General features: G+C 35.5%; 1 protein-coding gene across 1 annotated transcript in view; it reads right to left on the reverse strand.

The window, feature by feature from the left end:
- Nucleotides 1-21774, reverse strand: part of BCKDHB (branched chain keto acid dehydrogenase E1 subunit beta) — a 110814-nt gene that overhangs the window by 74511 nt on the left and 14529 nt on the right. The window contains exons 4-8 of the mRNA XM_066545897.1: nucleotides 14578-14711; nucleotides 13740-13895; nucleotides 9733-9841; nucleotides 3184-3281; nucleotides 957-1067 (exon numbers count right to left, since the gene is read on the reverse strand). Coding sequence (XP_066401994.1) covers nucleotides 957-1067; nucleotides 3184-3281; nucleotides 9733-9841; nucleotides 13740-13895; nucleotides 14578-14711 — 608 coding nt within the window. The remainder of the gene's footprint in view (nucleotides 1-956; nucleotides 1068-3183; nucleotides 3282-9732; nucleotides 9842-13739; nucleotides 13896-14577; nucleotides 14712-21774) is intronic.

Below are 21774 nucleotides of genomic sequence, written 5' to 3' on the forward strand. Positions count from 1 at the left end.
ATGACAGAGCACTCATCTACACAATTAAGATATTCCAAGTATATAGAGTCAGATATGTGCCTGATCTGCCCTATTTAAACATCTGTACAATCTGAGTTAGCTGTACATGACACCATATTGCCTTAAATTAGAAACTGCAGGCAGAGAAAGTATTTGATGGAATCACACACCTTTTTCCAAGCCCATGGCTGCTCTCATCCCTGTGGTTAACTCAGTACACTACAGTTACTAGGCCTGAGTTAAGAAAGCTGCAGACATCTCTCAGTCTTCTGAATAATTTGTTCAGGAGCATAAAATGAGCAAGTCAACCCAGCTTGAATTAGGACCCAAGGAGTTGTTAGCTGTGCAGCACTGTGGATTTGCCAGATTAAGGAAACTCTCAGCTCTAGCAGAAGCAGTAAGTGTTCTGTTAGTGACATCAAAGACTTCCACAAAGAAGAAAAGGACTTTCCAGTACCCAGGAATTTCAAACTAGGTAGTCTGAGAAGAATAAATGCTGCTTTTTCTCCCCAACTCAAGAATTCATATACCTTAAATCAAAACATTTATTTCTAAAAATACAGATAAACAACACTAAGGCACGTTACTGCAGACCTATAACTAGATGAAGATCTTAATGTAAAACAGCAAGAAAAAGAAAATATAAAGATTTTCCCAACTCAGCAGGGATGTCAGAAAGACAAAGACTAAGAAATTGTGGAAAAGCAATTTTCAGGTGGAAGTCTGATTAAATCATACCCTCTGCTTGAAAGTAAAGAACATGTATTCTGACATTATTTTGAGCCCTGAAACATAATTCTCTTTCAATGCTAAAGTAAATGTCTGGTCCATGTAATGTGCATGTACTCTGCATTTATGATACAGATCAAAAATACAGAATATATACAAAGAAAAAAACATAGGTCTTTTTAAAACAACCTAGGTTGTTTTTAAATGAATATGTATCATTTCCTTACCTTGCAAACAGTCTCTGTATCCCATGGTAAGATGGTTCTCAGATCAATAACTTCACAGGACACACCAAGCTTTTCTTGAGCCATTGCTGCCACCTCTTTAATCACATGTACCTGAAAAAACAATGTATCATCACCAAATAATCTGAATTATGCAAATTGCTCTAAATTATACATCTGGAATACAAGCAGTAATTTAACACATCACCTGCACGTTGAGCAGGGATGTTTCTATTCAATAATAACCATTTAGTATTTAGTGCATTCTTATTTAGTACCAAATTATTCCCAGTATTTTAGCACCACTCCAAAAACTCAATTCACTGAAGAATCACTGAGAACAAAATTTGCTTTCTAAAGAAGTGTCTTTCAGTGAAAAGTACCAGTTTTCAGTGAAAAGTCCTCACTATTTTTTTTTAATTAGTTTGAATGAGTTTTGGAAGATTTTTGTTAGGATTGTAACTAAGCTAATACCCAAATACATCAGAATAATGTATTTTAATGTAGCAGTCCCATGCAATCCTGCAAGAAGCATTAAATACATTCAGAAATGCTGCACTCCACTACATCTGATCTTAGCCAAAAAGCCAAGAAACAGGTCTAGTAGCCCCAGTAACTGCTCTAACTTACTGAAACATAGCCAAGTGATCATCTCCAAAGCATTATCTTATGAAGTGCTAGGAGAAAAAGTGATTACTACAACCTGTAAATATCCAGTCCTGATCCCCACAGTCAAAGCATATAGCAGTAGCACGACATTAGAAGCACTTATTGCTCTTCCAACACATAGTTTAACACCAACAATACAAATGCTGCATTACCTGATTACTACAATTAACATTCTACTAAAACAAAAAAGTATTCTTCTCTAGCAGGAGGCTATCACTGAACTGGAATACAGATTATTGCCTATCCACCAGTCAAGGTACCTATTTAGTAGTAGTGAATCACAGTAGATATAAATCATCCACATCTACACCCATCCTTTACACAAGGTGTATTATGCTAAGAACAGAAAAGAAAGTAATACTCCACACATTCAAAACTGTATCTTGACATTAGGTTATAATACACTTTTCAGCAAAATGAATCTCAAGCATTGGTTTCCCTAAAACAAATATTTGCAAGCACATGCTCCAACATGGAAAATGAGAACTGTTACAACTCAGATTATCCTCCACAATATCTCAGCAAGAAGCATTTGCTCATGAGATATGTGGGTAGAAAAATTTCAATATGATGTTGCCAATAAACTCTGGTGCTCTCTTTATTGTTAGAATATTTCACAATACGATTTGGATTGTGGCAAATGACCTCCATCAAGCAACTCCTAGGCATAGCTAAGAGGTTGAAGCCAAGGACCATCCCCACTAATCAATTTGGATGAAGTCATCTTCATCTTGAAGGCAACAGAAATTTAGCAACCTGGACATGGTCAGGCAGTGTCAGCTGCCTGAAGGTCAGAGGGCATAAATAAATCCTACACAGACCCCAATAACAACAAAAAGCACAAACCCAGAGATTAAGTCAAAACCCCTTTGTTACAAAAGTTGTAAGATCCTCTCCTCTGAAAGCTTCTCAGATACAACTAGGCCAAGAAGACAGTAACTTCTGATTAGTCCACACTAGACTCAAATTTCTTTTCTGTAATTCTGGATGAATTGAAGGTGTATTTTCTTAACAGCTTTTTCAGTATTTGCAGATTTTCATCAGGGGGGCAGGGGAGGGTTGCCAATGATGTTCCTGAACAGCTTTGAAATGTAACTGTTAGAATCAAACCTATACCAATCCCTACTTGTATTAAATGCCCCATGGATTTTTAACTTTCAACAAAGGGACCCAAAGTTCTTTAAATCATGCAGGGAAGATCTATACTTTTCTTTCAGCATACCATTTTGAACTTTTCTTTCCCACTACCTTCCTCAGAGTTACATCTCACTGCCCTATTCTTAAATCTATCATTTTCATAATCATAAAAAAATCATTAGCCTGATGCACAGGTACCTGTTCTACACTTCCAGAGTCATCTTCAACCAAAAATGGGTAAAAACTTACGCAACAAAAAACAGGTCTCATAGAAATTTAAACACTGGCAAACATTCACCCCAGCATATAGTGATGGAAGACACACACATTTTAATGTCTGGCACTTGAGTTTGAATGCAAACATCACCTACCCCCTAGCCCAGGCTTTGCTGGGTGACAAATAGCTTGTAAGAGCGTTACTGACCTGAGTGCCCCAAGCAACCATTGTCACATCACTGCCCGTCTGCAGCACCTCAGCTTGAGACAGTGGAATGTTGTAGGGCTCTACAGGAACTTGTTCCACTGAAAAAAGAGAAATGGGGGAGAATAAGTATTAGATTCCTTTATTAGTCAATATTATCCCATAAAAACATACAGTAAAATTTTTCTTCACTGTTAGAGCCATCTGAAATAATACACTAAAATTTCACTGAGTATGTTACTGCTGCCCAGTGACAGGATTAGGAGCAATGTCCATAAACAAAAACAGAAAAAGCTTCACCTCAATATGAGGAAAAACTTAATGTTGAGGGTGGCAGAGCACTGAAAAGGCTGCCCAGGGAGGTTGTGGGGTCTCCCTCTCTGGAGAAATTCAAAACCCACCTGGATGTGTTCCTGTCTCACCTGTTCTAGGTGACCCCTCCTTGGGCAGAGGGGTTGGACTGGATGATCTCCAGAGGTCCCTTCCATCCCTAACAACTGTGCAATTTTATTAGCATTAGACCAAAATAACTGAGCATTAGCATTCATTTCAAAGGTTTAGCTGCACTTCAAATTCTTTTTAATTAGACTCTTACAAATATGTTCAGTGTAGAGTTAAATTTCTGTTATATACCACAACAAGATTATGCATATAGACACATGCAAAAGATAGTAATAAGTTCTGACGTACATCCAGTCAAAATGTCAGCATCAGATTTGGAAATGGACACTGCTACAGTTGATTAAAAAACTCAAGTAAGCACTAATTGATCAGAATTCTTGATTATTCTAGTAATCATCAGAAGAGTCTTGAAAGTATACATTAATACTCAGACAAGAAGGACTATCTGTCCCAGCATCCTCCTGATGCTCCAAATATGGTGCTCTGCAGTTTTATGTTTAAATTGAGGTAAAAAGTTTTCAGAACCTACACAGGGAATGTCAGCAAGAACTTCTGATTATAGCAGTTTTAAGTAAGTCTAAATATTTTTCCTTTAAAAAATGTTACCTAGTCACCAAAAATACACAACAATTCAAGAGATAAGGCAAGAATTAGGCATCTTGTCTTCTCCTAAGACATTTAACATAGCTCCATTCAAGACTCATTTACGAGTATTGAGCTGGAAAAATGTTAGGTTAGGTCAGTTGTGCTAGTTTTGAATCAGTGCTCCAATGCACTATATATTGACTGGTTTAATGACTAAAACTATGATTAAAGCCATCCATATATAATATTTTAGAAGAAATACTGCTTTTGATCTAAAGATGAACTTGTCTATGCATCAGCAAGCCAAATAATACTTCTTGAAACATATTCTAGTGATAAGTAGAAAAAAATAAATCTTCTAAATACACAGAAACAATTTATAAAGAAAACACTCTGCCTTTTTTGTTAACATATTTTATAGCTCATAAAATACTTATTGAGCTCCTGCTGAACAAAATTGCTTCTTGAAGTAACAATGAACAATCTCCATGAGTGATAGCAGTAGTGAAGTGGTTAGTATTTTTCCTTCCCTGTTATGGTAAATACAACACAAGTAGAATGACCTAGGTTTCTTCCTGGCTTACAAGTTCCAAATGTAACTTCAAAAAAATAAAATAGCAAATAATTTTCAATCCTGGCAGACAATTTTCTTTTTTCTTGTTGATAATGATCTATAAACACCATATATATTACAGAACCAGAGAATGGCTGAGGTAGGAAGTGACCTCTGGAGATCACCTAGTACAAGCATCCTGCTCTGTAATAATTTTTTGAATGACAAGTGGCTAGAAAAATATAGGGCTGGGAAAGAAAGGGAAAGAAATGCACATCCAGCAGTTGCTCACTGCACATTAGTGGCAGACCGGGTTTCTATGAATTTTGCACATTGTACAACCCTCAGGCAACAGAAAGAGATCCTGAAAGATAATCAAACTCACAACTACACTAATTGGCATTGCATGACTGTCTTTGTCATGGAATGGTCACCTACATGAAACCTGGAGAACAAGAAACTTAAAAAGATACCACAGGACCTTCAAGTGGAAACCCAGGATATTGACAAGAATTAGAAGGTTCTGAAGAGAGGATGAGCCAGAGGAAGAACTAGAAGGTGTACAAGCTACAGAAATAAAAGCTTTTTCTCTGTGCAATGGTTTTATCCACGTAAGGAAAGGAAATATAATATACAGTTACACAAATTAACTAATTTCTTACTATAGCTGAACCATTCTGCACTAAAATGTTCATTAAATGAGCTCATCTATCATACCTGACAATTTTAAATGGAAAATTCAGCTTGTCAAAAATTTACAGGAAAGTCCCATTTGGAAGGACTTTTCTTGATTGCTTTGCAAAAACTCCTTTCCCAACTAATTCTGATGAAAAATAGAACATGGAATTATTCTATTAATGTTCTTTCATAATAATTATCTAATCCAGGATAACAATGTTTACGTACAAAGCAGCCTGTTCATCTATTACTGAAGAAATCAAATATTTTAAATCAAATGTTTCAAACACAGATTTCAAATACAGCAATTAACAAAAAGTTGTAATTATCAGTGAAAAAGGGCCATGACAATTTTAAGAGGTTACAACATCTGTTGCATTTTCTAAAGGAGCAGTCTGAACAGCAGAAAGAAAATACATGTTTTCTCATCTTACCTGCCTTGTCTCTATAACAACCACTGATGCAAGTTGTATTTATTTCTACACCACCAATGTCATATATAGTACAATTAAATGAAACTGAAAAGGTCAGAAAACATCAGAGTAGGTTCTCCACAAGATGTCTAAACCTGATAATGTCAATGTGACTCATCTCCTCCTTTGATTCATAACCATTATGTTCTCTTGACACTGCACAGGCTGTTAACACTTTTTATAAAACAAAGCCTCCTTTTCCTTTTTAATTCAGATATTTTCTTAGTATCTGATATTTAGGGGGACATCACTACAGCACTTTCAATAACACTATGATCTCCTAAGTTAAATAGCAACAGAATTCTCTCTTCACACATGTCCTTGCATATTTAACTAGATTTTCACTCAGAAAGGTTTACATTTCTTTGCTCCTTCCTAATATAATTGAAGGAAAATTAACATACACAATACTTCTGATAAACACTTGTATGGTTATGTGAAAGAAGAAAGCATCTGCTACTTGAAGGGTGTCTAGACAAGGACCTTTATAACATAAAAGGGGATAACAGGAAGAGAGAAAAGCCATGAGGAAGGACACACAGGGAGACAGACCTTACCACAAAGGTTGAGAGTTGCAGTTACAAGAACCAAACCTGCTCAGTCCCACTTATTCATAAGGGGATGGGGAATATGGGAGTGTTTCTTTCAGTAAAACTATCTGATGGGATGATAAAGTAAAAGGAGAAAAAATTTGCAGACATACATGAAGACAAATATGACTAAGACAAGAAACAAACCTTGTCAGAAACACTCAGAGAAGGGTTATAAATTTTTGGTGGCTGGAATGGAGTGGAAATGGGATTTTTGTCATTATTTTAGTTTAATTTTTTTGCTTGCTTGTTTTAAACAAAGCATTATTAGCTTCAGGCTTCCTGAATAAGGACCGATACCCTGTCTTTTAAAGACTATCCCACCTAGAGTTTCTTTTCAACTGTAATTACAAATATATCAACAACTCTGAACAAAAGATCACTGACAAATATTTAGAGGCCTCATAGGAAGAAAGAAAAGTCCATTAGAGGAAAATGATGAGGCTCAAAAGCCTACATTAATTTTACAGATAGAAAATCTTCTTTCTCATTAACATCCTTAACACCTTAATTTTTCAACGAAGTCCCTACACACCCACTGTAACATCAGTCACAAAGCTCTCTGAACAAACATGTCTATTCACATGAAGCTAAAAAAAAAAGCTATGGTAGGGGCAATATAATTTCATTATTCAATGACTGAGCCATCATCATGGAAATAAAGAAACTTATTTTCATCTGGAACAACGAGATCCCAAATCTTAGGTGAAGTATTATACCATGCTAAAAAGGAAAAAAAAAAAAAAAGATAAATTAAGTAATAGAGGACAACTGATACCATTTTGTGTTCTTGTTTTGGAAAGCCTGCATGTTCCCAGCCTTCAGTAAACCCTGTACTGTTCTGACACACTAATGAAAAGCACAATAAATACAGTGTTCAAGCTTACTGTCTAAGTCAGAAAATTGTACAGATTCAGGAACTTTCTCCTGCTAGAACAACACATTCACATGGCGTGTTGTAAAAATTTTCTTTAGGAAACACAAGAAAGTCACATTTTTAAAACCCTTCTTTCCACCATTTATCTTATTCTTGTTTACCAGGTTTGTGTCTCATTGCTGCTGCATCTTGATCTTATCAATCATGATGGCTCCAGTGCATTTCTGAATTCACCAGGCCACCTGGTTTCTATGGTGGAATTACCAGAAACCCTGACTGTGGCCAGGAGAATGAACTCTAAGAGAGATCAATTTTATAGGAGAAACTCCCAGACAGCAGTCATCTTCCAGTCCAAGCTGACCCAACCCACAAAGGATAGTAAAGATGACAAACTAATGATAACACAAAGGTTCACAGTGAAAATAAACAGAACATGAAAACCATTCCAAATAGTAAAATATTCCTGATTTACATTGTAGAAATAATAAAATATCCATGCAGATGAAAGAAGTTACCTGTTACAATCATCCCTGTTATATGCACATATACAACATTTGTTGATGCAAATGTACTATATGTACATTTACACATATTGTACATATATTTGCACATTTGTACATATAAATTTCAACTTACACCACTAAACTGATGTTCCTAGAAATTTTAAGACAAAAAATATTGGTAAAGTCTCTGAAAATTAGCCATCAGAATGCAGGAGGAAATCACTGTCTTTCAGAAATTACCAACAACAGCAATGCTGTAGCTGCTTACTGACCAGCACATACATCACATTAAACACTATTTCAGCACATCTTTACTCAAGATTTCCATCACAAGCCTGATTTATATTCAATAAATGATCCAGTAGTTGCTTTACAAGTCATTTCCTCAAACACAAAAAACCTCCCTATGTTCTCGAAAGCTGTGTGATGTTGATGCGCGGCCTTTCACGCCAATATAAAAGCAAGTATTTTATTAACTCTACAGTCTGTACTTGTGACTTGTAAATATGGAGGGAAGAGGGAGAAATAAAGGCCTGTTTTAAAAACACTTCATTTTTTTTCTTTAACAGGATTCAGACTCAGGCTCATTTTTCAAACTACTTTCTCTAAATGAATGGACAGAGGCCCTCCAGTTGAATTTTAGTAAGCCCTCAAAACACACTGAACTTAAGGAATGCAAAACCCTATGAATATATCACACCCACCACTAAAAATAGGAGAAACTTAAAATAGCTAAAAATAGCTGCACTTTGAAATTTACATTGCTATTGGGATTTCTGGGCTTTTTTTTAAATTTAAAAGCAAATAAGCAGTTTTACCAGTAAATATCCTATTTGATCCTGAGTTATATTACTATTTCTTTGTAGTTTTGATGTCTGTTTTCTAAATTTTTCCCTTATTACTGTCTCTCTAGGAAGAGGATAAATTTACTTACAAAATGGATGCACTGATGGAAAAGTGCTGTTAAAAGGTCCAAAGCAAAACAGAAACATTTTGTCTCTCACTCAAATACAGTCCACACAGAGTCAACTTATAAACTGGACTGATGCATCAAGCAGAGTTCGCACATAAAGCCACAGGACAGGGAAATGCTACAGGTAAGTCAGGGCTTCTGTTCTATTTTATCAGTTCCTCATCCTATTTCCCTGCCTGTCTCCACATGCAAAATTTTTAATCTGTTTTCTGTTCTGTCAAGTTTCTCTAGTCCAAAGAAGTAACAAGGTAATTTTTAGAACCAATTCAAACACCATCATTGTCAATTTCCACTGTTCCAATACATTACATGCAACTGAGAGTTGTTTAAACTAATCTGAATCAGAAAGCTCACTATGACTAAAAACAAAGTAATGGCAATCACATTTCCTTTCAAATAAGGTTGAAATCTAAATGAGGAGATTTTAAGATTTTTAGAAATTAGGCATTTCAACGAAATTTAAACTTTGAGAAAATGGTGATGGTGGGGCTCAGTTCTTTTGGAAAAATAAAAACTGATCTGGAATCTTTTTTCAGTATTTAGAGTTATCACAAGAAAGCAGTTCAAATTCTGCCAAATTTATACTGGAATTTGATAAAGAGTAATACCTCTTAGTTCTACTTCTTTTGTTAATCTTAGACTGTAAAGCATTCCACTTCTGAAGCTAATTGAGCATAATTGAACATAAATCTGACTGTAAATGTTTATCTTTGCAGTCAAACTTCAAGAATTTATTCAGTTTTCACAATTCCTCTAAAAACTCATCCCACTACATAGCTAATGTCAAGACTCCTACTGAAGTCAAAACAAGTCAAGACTTCTACTGAAGCATTGTTTTAGCTGAGGCTATTAATATATATGTGCAAAAAACCCCAAACATTGCTGCTTTACTGGAAAATACAACATACAAATCTTTACCTGCAGCTCTGTAAAGTATTTTAGGTTCAAAGAATATGCATGGATTTTTGTCCTCTATGCATGAGAGCAGCAGTCCTTTGGCCTGCAGAGGACTCCTTGGAATAACAACCTGTAAAAATATTTTTAAATAGTTTAGTTAAAATAGCAATTCTGCTAGAAACTTCCTCAATAATACTTAAAACTAAGCAATTATTTGCTTTAAACAAATCTACGTACAGATTGAGCTGTTCTTACAAAGTGAATTGACATCAGTGCTTCATTATTAAAGCACACTCCAAATTTTGAATTTTATTTTGTTCGCTGATGAGGCTTCAATAGTCCCCTCTATACATGTGATTGAAATACGAAGGTACTGTGCTCAGATAAGGTAGAACTAACATCTTAACAGTAACATTTGAGGTAAAAAAGAACAGAAGTATGTCAGTCAGATTAATATACATATATACATAAACTTAGTGAAATTAATGTAGATGTACAACAAAAAATGCAGCTGAATGATCCTCAATTACTTGGGTGAAAATTCATCAGAACAGACACTAAAGGTATTCAGACTTAGTCTGAATAGTTTTGAAGGCTACAAAATGAAATAGTTACTTAAAGCTGATTTTCTTTTCTTACAGTAGAAGCTTGAAATTTGTTCATTTTGGAAATAAACAATCAATAAATACCTTAAATCATTATCAAGCAAAAAAAACCTAAGGCCTCCAGATGTAATCCAAATACTTGGAAGGAAACAGTATAATTCATTTGCCAACAGAAGAGTTAACTTTGGATGACGTAAGAGAATTTCAATTATGAAAAGAAAATTACCAAATTACTGCAGTTTAAATGAAAATAGAACCCAAGAGCAAAATTCCCTCAAATCAAAAGAACCAATTAATTTCCATCCCAGAGACCTCAAAGAGCTGCAACATGCAGCATGAAGTCTACCAGCAAACACTTTTATAGCTGTGAAGTTAGAAGTCACTGAAAACATTAATTCTAGCACTTGTTAAAAAAAATACATTTTAATTACAGCCATGGCTTCAAAATATATTTTGAGAGTAGTATCATTTATTTATATAAAGATAATATAAAAGAGTGAAAACACAACCTAAATCTCCTGTTACATGAAATTAACTTGAGAAGTGATTTTTCTAAACAAGGGAGAAGCAGTTTATTAATATTTCATCAAAGCATTTGGTAACAGGCACATGGGAAATTACCCACGGATGTCACTAGTACAGCTGCTTAGGAATGAATCATTTTTAGGACAGATTTTATTTACCTTATTCATTTATGATGTTAAATCAGAACATGGTGATGAAGACTATTCCAAAGCTGGAAGTCACTACACTAGAGAGGATGATACTAAAAAGACCCAGTTCACAAAAACAAACTGAAAAATATATATTTAAAGTCACATGCTTAAGGACTACATTTTTGTTACAGATTTAGAACTCAGGAGTAGAAATTCAGATGTGAACTTATTATCTACTCAAAAAATGACTAGCATACTATGCAGTTAAGTCCTAAAAAAAAGTAACATAGCCAAGGAACTGTTAGTGCTATTGTAAAAATCGCTGCTGGAAACTCAGCTGGAATACTTAATGATTCTTTCAACCCTTTGAAAAGAAAATGAATGAAACAGATGTCAAAAGAGCTCCAGATACTGTTAACGATTCCTTGATACTTTGATTCTTTAGTCTAACAAAACAAAGACTAAAGAGAGTACAAGTGCTTTAGGCTATAAATGAGCAGATAAGTTAAATATACAAGTTAGTCAAGAACAAATTTAGGCTGGAAATGAAAAAGAAAGCTTCTAACCATAAGAGAAGATATTCGTACAAGGGAATGCAGAGAATCAATATTAATGTCTTCCATGTACACCCTCACAACAGTGGACAGAGGATACAATCATCCAGTACCCAATAAGCTTTGCCTAAGTACCAATGACCACAGTCCTTCCACTGAATAACTAAAGTTGTACAAACTCCCCTTAGCTTGAGCAATCCAAATTCTACCTGCCACTTAAGAAAAACATAAAATAAAAAGCCAGAAACTTCTCACAAAGTTTAATAAGAGGGTTGTTTTGAAAGCCACTCTTTTCAAAGATCAAACCTTACCCTTCTCAGCTTGTAAGACACTGACTTTCCTCCTGTAATATGGAGAAAGTATGCTTAGATATGGGACATTTGAAAATGCATCTGAAACACCAGTTCATTTTAACTTCTTGATTTCTATTTTAAGGGCCAGGGTTATTCATAAATACCTGCAGTCTTGAAACATTATGAACTGTACCAACAAACAGCTTTGCAAAAAATATTAAAGAAAAACACTGTTTTCACAAAGCAATATTATTCAAAAGATATAGTCTAAAACACTTCTCTGTGCACAAAAAGCTAGTAGATTGCTCCATCAGTTCCACAGAATTAGTGTGCCTTTACCTTTAACTGAGATGACATATCTTAGTGGTAGCAACCTACTTTAGCATTTTATCCAAGGAAAAGTGAAAGAAAGTGAAAAACGAACACAAAGATCAGAGGTGGGAACAAAGAAATCATATTACATGGAGTGACTAAATAAAATTCTGACTTACTAACTTGTTCATAAGACTAGCCATCAGTCTAGGTAGCTGGTATGAATCAGAAAGAGTATTAATCACCAGAGTGGACCACTAAACCTCATCCTTTGGTTTAGTATATAAAAATTTAAGATTGACCTATAAGATCAGCAGAAATTAGCTGGACCTGGAGTCAGTATTTTAATTATCTGAGCTATGTTTTGCTTTCATACAATATTAAACTACTTTAGTTTTAAACAACGTCTAGAAAACATTTGATTCAATAACCTGGCAAAAGACTTTGTAGATTGCTTTTGTCTATAATCAGGAAATACTTTCAACTTCAGAAGATGACCTCAAATACCATAAAGAACACCCAAAGACAAAAATGTATTCCATTCCTCAAATATAATGAAATAAAGTGTGAATAATACAGGATTTTTTATTTAAGAGAAGAACAAGTAGGAAAAATGGCTATGGCCTCCCTATAGATGAGTAATATCTGAAGCTTTAGGACACCAAAATCATACAGAGACAACAGTATAAACAGCAGATAAACAATGAACATGTGTCTTTAGAATACAAATACTGGTTCTGCTTAAATCTTCCACATTAATCTGCCCTGAGTCATTGCTCAATGGACTGGATGCCAGCTAACCCAGAAGTATAAGTTCACAGACAAAACTTTGGTCAGGAAAAAATGAAGAGCCTGACAAAGTATTCTCTTGGTCTGAGATGATTATATCCTACACTTCCCTTTCTCTAGGAAAGTTATCCACCTAAGCACTAGGTGTCTTCACTTCAAGGGAAGCCACCATCTCAGGCAGAAAGCTTGCCTGAAGTTCTCACTCCAAGAATCACCAAGCAGTTGAGTTTGGCAAGGACCTCCAGAGAGTCATCTATTCCAATCCCCTTGACCAAGCAGAGGCATCCAGATCCAATTGCCTGGAATCACATGCAGACAAATTCTGAGTACCTCCAAGACTGGAGACTGCAAATTCTCTGGGCAATCTGTACTTCCTCATGTTCAGAAAAAGCACCTCTGGTGCTTCAGTTTGTGCCTACTGCCCACCACTGTCTTTCATATAAATTAATTCAATAATGCACTTAAGAGAGATGCAGAAATTTTAAAAAAATTAAAAGGAAAGTAGTATTTTTTGTTAGTTTTTAGGTTCTGTATTATACTGGACACAAAACTATGTAAAATGTATGTTTGTAGCACAAGAAAACAGACAAATACAAAATGCTATGTGTACTAAAGATTGCTTCAATAATGGCTATAAATTTTCAAACACTCAACAGAGTTTAAGTTTTCTAATAGTTTTTAATTAGCATATTCAGATATTTTGTTATGGATTGACATCTACTCTTCTTCTCCTCTGCACCCAGACTCATTGCTAGTCAGGTCCATTATAAAACAAACAAACAAAAAAAAATAATCTTCATAAAATAAGAGCTATTATACCTTTATTCCTGGACAGTGAGCAAAAAAGGCTTCTGGACTTTGAGAGTGATATAGTGCACCATGACCCACACAGCCCCACGGCGCTCTAATGGTGAGGCTTCCACAATTGAACAGATCTCCAGAGCGGTAACGATATTTGGCTGCTTCATTAACAATCTGGGAAGATTTATATACAAAAGTAACATTCAGTCCAATACCTCTAGTTATGCATCAAGACACTTCAGTACATGCAATGTAACTACATCATCTGTTCCATGCATGGGATTCAGAGGATGAAATTAGAAGCAAAGGAATACTGTAAGTCAGCACAAAGACAAACATTTTCCAAGGCAAATAAACAATAATTTATTGTGTTCAAGTTAGATGCCTAAGCCTCAGGGGTAGCCTTATAACACAGTTGTTTCATCATTCTCTACTGTCAATCAGCCCAATCCAGATCTGTACTTTGTCCTGTGGACATATGGCCATCTGCAGCTGTATGCAGAAATGAGACTGTGTTCAGAAGACATAGGCTGTTGACTTTATGGCTGCTGAAGCCAACACAGCCACAAAACCAAAAATTAAAACAAACAGACATTTGCCTCAAACCAGATCTTTAATTTCCATTATTTAATAAGCCTTCAAATTTGTCATGGTACAGTTTACTGTTTACAGTACAGTACTAGCACTGTTTGCAGTTCACGCCTGTTTACCTAAAGCATGCATAAATATTAGTAATACAGCTCTGGTTATATTTGCAAAAAACTACATATTCAAACCAAGTACTAATGCTAACAAAAGAGTAGTTTAAACAGATGTAAGATTTATTTTAACCGCTCTCAAATTTATTAGTACTAACCTGATCAAATGCTGGAAAAATGTAATCTGCAAATTGAATTTCTGCAATGGCTGTAGCACCTGTAACAGCAATTCCAATACCAAAGCCAACAATTCCTTGTTCACATAAAGGGGTGTTGAAAACTCTGTCTTTACCTAAAAAAAAAAAGAAAAAAACCACAATTCCTTTAATAAAACCAGCTTTAAGAGGAAAATATTGTCCCAGAAATATTTGACTTATAAACAAGTCACATGCAATTAAGCATATCGCTGTTTAGATGGGCTTTTTTAGGTGTAGCAACAATAACCATCCATTACAGGTACAGATACTTTAACTTGTAACAACTTAGAGGAAGAAAAGGAGAAACTAAATGAAAGCTAAGAACAGTTTCTGTGACTTACAGCATTCTGAACAGTTGAAGGAAAATTTGTTCTGACATTTTCACATTTAAACATGCCTACCCCATGCTTATATGGGAGTGAACAATACTTACAATCATCCTTAACAGGTTACAATAAAGGTAACTGTTGCTTCTTCCATTTTTTTTTTTTTTCCAGGCACTGACAAGTAACTGTCCCTGCTCAAAGGCAGACAGATGCCCAGGGGCACCTGTACAAAAGCACACTGCCTCTGGTCCACACTCCCCATCAGCAGTGCCCATTCTTACCACTCTTCTCTCCCAAGGTAAGGCCACATTTACATAAGTTGCTTTGTCCCCAAGGAACTGCAGTTCCTGCTACAAACGCAAAACATTTGATTTCATTTCTCCCCTATGGGAGTGCAAAATTTCTGTGCCACAGTAATTTCTGATCCCAAATATGCATCAATCTAATAGATGACTGCACATAAAATTGTTCAGTTCATGAAATTAAAAACAAGAAGGAGTGGGAGGGAGATGAAACACCACTACAATATCCTGTATAAGACTTATTTACAATACTTGCCAGCAGTACTTTTCTGCCAAGGGAGTACAGCAGAAAAATCTTGGTCTGCTATTAAATCTTCCCTTTAGAACACTGGGTAGACAGTAGGTTTCTATAGGAATCCATCATGCATGAAAATACCAAGACTTCAAATTGGATAGAAAAAATGTGCACAGTGCACACCAGTGGCTATGAAATAAATTAAACAATAACAAAATAACCATGAATCAACTAACCAAAAAACCAGACTAAACTAATAAGTGGGAAAGCTGTTACTAGCAGGACTTCTAATTTCAATATCTCTAAGTTCAACTATAAAAAGGAAAGCTAACAAAAGTTTTCAGAAAGAGATGATTAGGGAAAAACCATTGTCCAAGTACTTGCAATATACTAAAGGGAGGTATGTTTTACAAATCTTAAAAGGACACATCTTCCATTTCCACAGGTCACCCCTTGTACCCTGTCCACATGCATGTATGAATGTATAGATATATCAGTGAATATGTTTTTGGCTCTCCCTCTGCTTTCCTCTTTTTTCCCCTCCACCAGCAACATTCATTTAAAGCAAGTAAAAAAAGAAATGCCATCAAATGATACTACAGTGTTGGTGGTGTCAGTGAGGCTACAGAAGCCAACACCAAGTCCAAAGAGCTGCCACAATTGCAGGACACACCATGATTTCTCATACAAGACAGTGGAAACAAAGAGAATCCAAGATTAATTTTCCCTCTAGAGGGACCCTTCATTGTGTAAATTGTTCTCATTCCTGAGGAGCTGTAATCTCAGTTCCTATATTGCATTCTCTGGTGCACTCTCTCCATTCACAGACATCATGGCCAAAAAAAGAGGAAAATAAACTTCCTGTGCAAACATGTAGCTGTCCCAGGCCTTACCACCACAACTGTGAAGGTGCAGAAGCCTTGCACCCATATCCATCTGTAACAGCATAAACACTTGGCAAACACTTCCTTCCCTCCCTTTCATTTGTCTAGCATACCATGAATTAGCCATCTTGATTCCCTTCTCTTGCACTGACACAATTAATTTTAATTTAAAACAAATCTTATTTTAATAAACTAAAAATGTATTAACATTATAAAGACATATGGTAAGGTTGGTCATTTTCTTTCCTACTTCCTACTTTCCTGCTTCTTGTAAGTCCATTGGCAGATCACTATTTCTCACTTCACTTGCTTACAGGATATTTTGATCTTAGGCTTATAGCTTACCTAGCCTTGCTCTTTATTAACAGATTTTTCAGAGTATACTGGAATAGCCTAATACACAGATTCCATAAATAAATAAAACTCACACAAAAATTTAAATGTATTTGAACAATCCTGTAAAATGAGCTTTCAACTAATAATTGACACAAACTTGAAAATTAATTTTTTAATATCAATTTAGGGTGACAAATTAGTTTAAAAGCACGTTAGCCCCACCACACTAACATCTAACACTATAATTCAAAATATAAAATACATCCTAATAAAAAGGATGTATTTCATCCTAAAACATGCTACATACACACTAGCATGTAACACTATAATTCAAAATATAAAATACATCCTAATAAAACTGCTGAAATACTAATGAAATATTAAATGAGAGGTATCACATTGCTATCAATGGAGTATGATGAAATAAATGAAGTGAAAATCATTAAAGCAAAAGTAAAATGTAACGAGACACTGTAATGTGAGGAGTGTGAAGCACCTAATTTGGAGTTTCAGGACTAAAGGTACAATTCTCAAGCACCATGACTTAAAACAGAAAAGAGTAAGCAAGGGAACTCAATGAATGAAATTTATTACTCAGGAACAGTTCTGATTGTAGCATTAAAACAATAATACTGACCACTTAAAAGAAAATCCTAAAGCACTTTACTATATATTACATCAGAAAACAACTTCAGGCAGAGTTTTGAGGAGTAGGGCTTTCTTTATAAAATCTAGCCCCTTATGACAAAAAAACATACACATTGTTAGGATAAAACAAATATATTCATTTCCCCAAACATTAAAAATTGTATCGTGTTGCTTTCACCTTCTATTTTTATTGATACAGCATGAAAATCATTACTAAAACTAACACAACATATTTAAATATTTAGCATTTAAATGCACTAAGCCTATGTATTTTTATCTATTTTTTTTCACATTTTCTTATTTTTCACTTTTTTCAAAACATAAAAAGGAAGTCCATTTTGATAAACAGCCATTCACACCATCCTCTGCAAACCAGCTGAGTCAGATTTCAGCTGAAATCTGACTGAAGCAGACAAACCACCCAGAGATATACTTTGTATTTCCATATTTCATTTCCTTACCAACAAAGAAACACTTCCTAAAATGTGTTCCTCCTATGATTTGTGTCAGCCACACAGCTCAAAAAAAACTAACACTAACTCAAGGAGGTGACTTGCCAGCCCAGGGGAAAGCAGCAAGCTGCACTTTCTGCAGCCAGGTGCGTCAGCCCCTGCAGAAGACATTATTACACTGGTGTGCATTTCAATTAACCTGCCTGGCTTTACAAACATCCCTGGCTCCAGCCACCTGAACAGGTCGGCACCCTTTGCCAGCTACTGAGGGAAGCAATATGGCAAACATGGAGGGTTATGGGGAAAAAAAAAGGATGATTCTTCTCATCTCTCCATCCCAATAACTAAGGAGTAAGACTAGATGCATGTTCAGGAAGTTAAAAAAACACTCTAGAAGTCTTCCCTAACAAAGAAAATCTGAAATTATGAAGAACAAACATTAAAGAAAAAATGTTTGTTCTTCATAATTTCAGATGAAGAAATTTTATTTAAGTATTTTTTTACTTAAATAAAAAGGAGTGATCTTTGTGATTTTCAGAACAAAGAGTATCCCATGAATGTTCAAATTACCACTGACCCTTTGTGTAAGAGACAAAAGCTTTAAGGCAGTCTCACAGTCATCTTCTCGTTCGCCAGGAATAAAGAGTTTCATAGCAACCTAACAGAACACGTTTACAGACATTTGTAGTCGATTATTGTGCATTAATGTTTTGGCTGCTTCATCTTTATTTGTTCCAAGCCATCAGGAAAAAAGTATTTCAGGATTCTGCAACAAGTCATGTTCCTGTCTTAATTTAACTTCAAAAATAAGATATTCAAACAATATTAAATCTCCTATAATGTTAACACACCACCCAATGCTCCAACTCTGAGTAATTTTATATCACTCTGCACAAGTCCACCCTGGACCATTTGGGTGGTTTAGGGAGTACTGCTGGTGATTTAGCCAAAGGAGAACTGTGCTTTGTTTTCAAAGTACAGCTACATCACTGGTGCTAAAAAAATGCATAACGCATCTTAAAAGATGTCAGTACTGAGCAGTATTAACAATATATGTGGATAGCATTTCATTTGTCTCAATGATCTCACTGACTTCCATTTAAAACATCCATAAGAAATCAAATAGAAAAGTCTAAGAAGCTAAATATATTAGGAGTTCAACCAAAGCAGTCAGTCTCCATATGCAGAAAGGACTGGAAAGAAAAGATGAGTTTTTTGGTACTCACCAGGGACTTTGTGTAGAAAATTCAAATAGGAATTATTAATTCCCAATCAGTCCTGCCTTCAAAGACCTTTTTTAACCTTAATATATCTAGGATTTTTCACAGATGTACTTCTACATCAGTCTACTAATTTTATTTCTTAACATATTTCAAACAATCTATCCAACATTTAAGCTTTCTTGGTCCCATCATCCCTTTTAAGCCCCATTTTACAACTGGTGACACTTGCTGTCTTCCATTTCTCTGATACTATGGAAGAGGGCAAGCCAAACAGTAAGTAAATTTTGGAGCTCCTGGGTTAACAAAAAGTATTTCTAACAACTTACTCATTTTAATCATTTTGTTCTACCATTTTTTCTACTGATAACCTAGTCACAGTTCTCCAGCTTTAAAAAAATAGGCCCTGTTGCTCTGAAGGGAATACCAGTAAATATACATTGACTTTACAGCTGGATATAGAAATTTCAAAGCTACTTGTCCAAAGCAGGGCTTCAGGCTCACTGACACAGAGATGGTTTAACTCTCAGTCTTGAAACTTTGCACACTAACATGCTGTGTTGTTTAAAAAGCTGCTTTTTCCAGAACTATCCATGTTACAATACTTCACCTGATGAAAAGTGATTGTATGAAAAGGATTTCATACACTGAACTTCTAAAGATGACTTTGACCTACTGTGCACAGAATTACAACACTTACAGAATTTAGCGATATTCCTCTCCTGTTCTTCCCCAACCCCATATCCTCCAAAAGCCAAGAACATTTGTGTGTGCCCAAACATTCATAAAAGGCTTCAAGGGCCCAGCCATGCCTCTGGTATAACTCAGCCAACCCCAGGGCTGAGTAACCAGGTCTCAGCCCTCAGTCAAGTCAATGTAAAGTCCCAAGTCATGTGCAGTGAGTTGGTCTGTTAATAGGAGAAATACATGCATCCACACCCACTGTGTATAAACTGCCTATGCCTTCAAAATTTTCAACATTTCATTACCTTGAATAAGAAGCCATTCAAATTTTGACTATTTAGCAACTAAGTACATCATACTCCCATTATACTTTCCATAAATATTCCAAAAATTCACATTATGGCAGTAAGATACAAAAGTAAGATACAAAAGATACAAAAGTAAAAAAACATACTGCCAAAATCTGTGAGCAACTGACATGAGGGTCAGAAATGAGATTTGCATGCATTAAACTAAATTAGCTTCTTCCTATTTTGCTGCTGCAAAATCCACTATCACACTCTATTTTGCAACAAAGGAGCTGACTTCCTATTCTAGTTTTACACAGAAGTTTTAAAGATCAAATGACAGATAAGCCTTTCTTACTTGGTTTCACTTGTTCACAGGAGTCCTAATTATGCTTCATTTGGGGCAAAAAAAAGAAAATCCCACAAAAAAATGCATTCTTCTGAACCACTTGTCACCCCTGTGTTGCCCAAAGTAAAGGACACCTGTTCTGCCTGGCAACTGGTAAGAACAGGAATTCTTCACAGGTTTATAATATATGTCACTGACATATCCTACACTTTAGAAAAGCACTTCAAGTAATTTGGAAATTAGGAACAACTGAAAGATTTCCTTTTAAGTCTTTCCCAGTTACTAAATCATACAAATCATACATTTGAAGAAACATGAATGTTTGAACTAGTAGTTCTAGCTCAAAGTGTTCTCAACAAGTCATTCTTTGACCTAAGACGATGCATTTTTCTTCTAAGAGCTTATTAGATCACAAGTACACTTTCACCTCCTCTCCCCCAAGATTCCCTCAGGAGAAAAGCCTGTTTACTGCAGTTCCATTTAACCCTCACTCTCACAGACTACAAATAGTATCAGTCAGGAGAACTGCTGAAGTACAAAGAAAAGGTTACCATGGACAGAAATTCTTATAATCTGCACTGTTACCAAATTTCAGGTTTGGAAGGAAAACTTTCTACTAAAACTTAGTAAATTCTGAAAGTTCACAGCATAAATACAACATTAATAATGTCTTTGTCAGGCTTACAGAATTTTGGATTAAAGAGGACCCAGAAAAACTCCATAGATACCTCTGCCTTTCTAAAGCAAAGAGTGAAGATTTCATTTTTAGCCCTCTCCCCCAGTTCAGAATTCCTGTCATTTGTGACAAACTAGCAGCCACTGAAAGCTAAAGAATAAAACAAAATATTAAAATATATTATGTCATTGTCTCCCTTTCTCAGGGAAGAAGTGAGAGTTGGGGGAGGTTAATTCAAAGCTTTGGCTTTAGCTTTCAATGCTGGTAACCTTGCAAGTCATTTAATCCTCCCACAATGGAAGAGCAGCCAAGCAGTAATATGAACAGGGGTAGGAGCAGATTCTTTTCAGGTACACAGTGTCAAGTGAAAGAATGATGCAAGAAAGTAAACGAATTATAAAAAAGAAAAAATCCCTACTATGACAGTAGTCACATGGTGGAATAAGCTGTCCCAAGAGGTTGTAGAAGCTCCTGCCTTGGACATGTTCACCTGGACAAGACCACAGGCAAACTAAACTCTGTGTTGAGTACTGACTGGTTCTAAACAGATGACTTTCAAGGTCATCTCCTTACAACTCTCTATGGTTTATTAACAGCCCCAAGCAGGGCTACATGATGACTGACAAAACTTTTTATGCCTGCCCTTTTCACCTGTCCTGTTCATGGAAGCAATTCATGACATCAATAAAACAGTACTCATTCAGACCCACACTCTTAGGAAAATATTTAAAAAGATGCTCACATCTCAGCAGCAGATTT

The sequence above is a fragment of the Molothrus aeneus genome, chromosome 3 (genome assembly GCF_037042795.1).
Source record: "Molothrus aeneus isolate 106 chromosome 3, BPBGC_Maene_1.0, whole genome shotgun sequence".
Taxonomy (NCBI): domain Eukaryota; kingdom Metazoa; phylum Chordata; class Aves; order Passeriformes; family Icteridae; genus Molothrus; species Molothrus aeneus.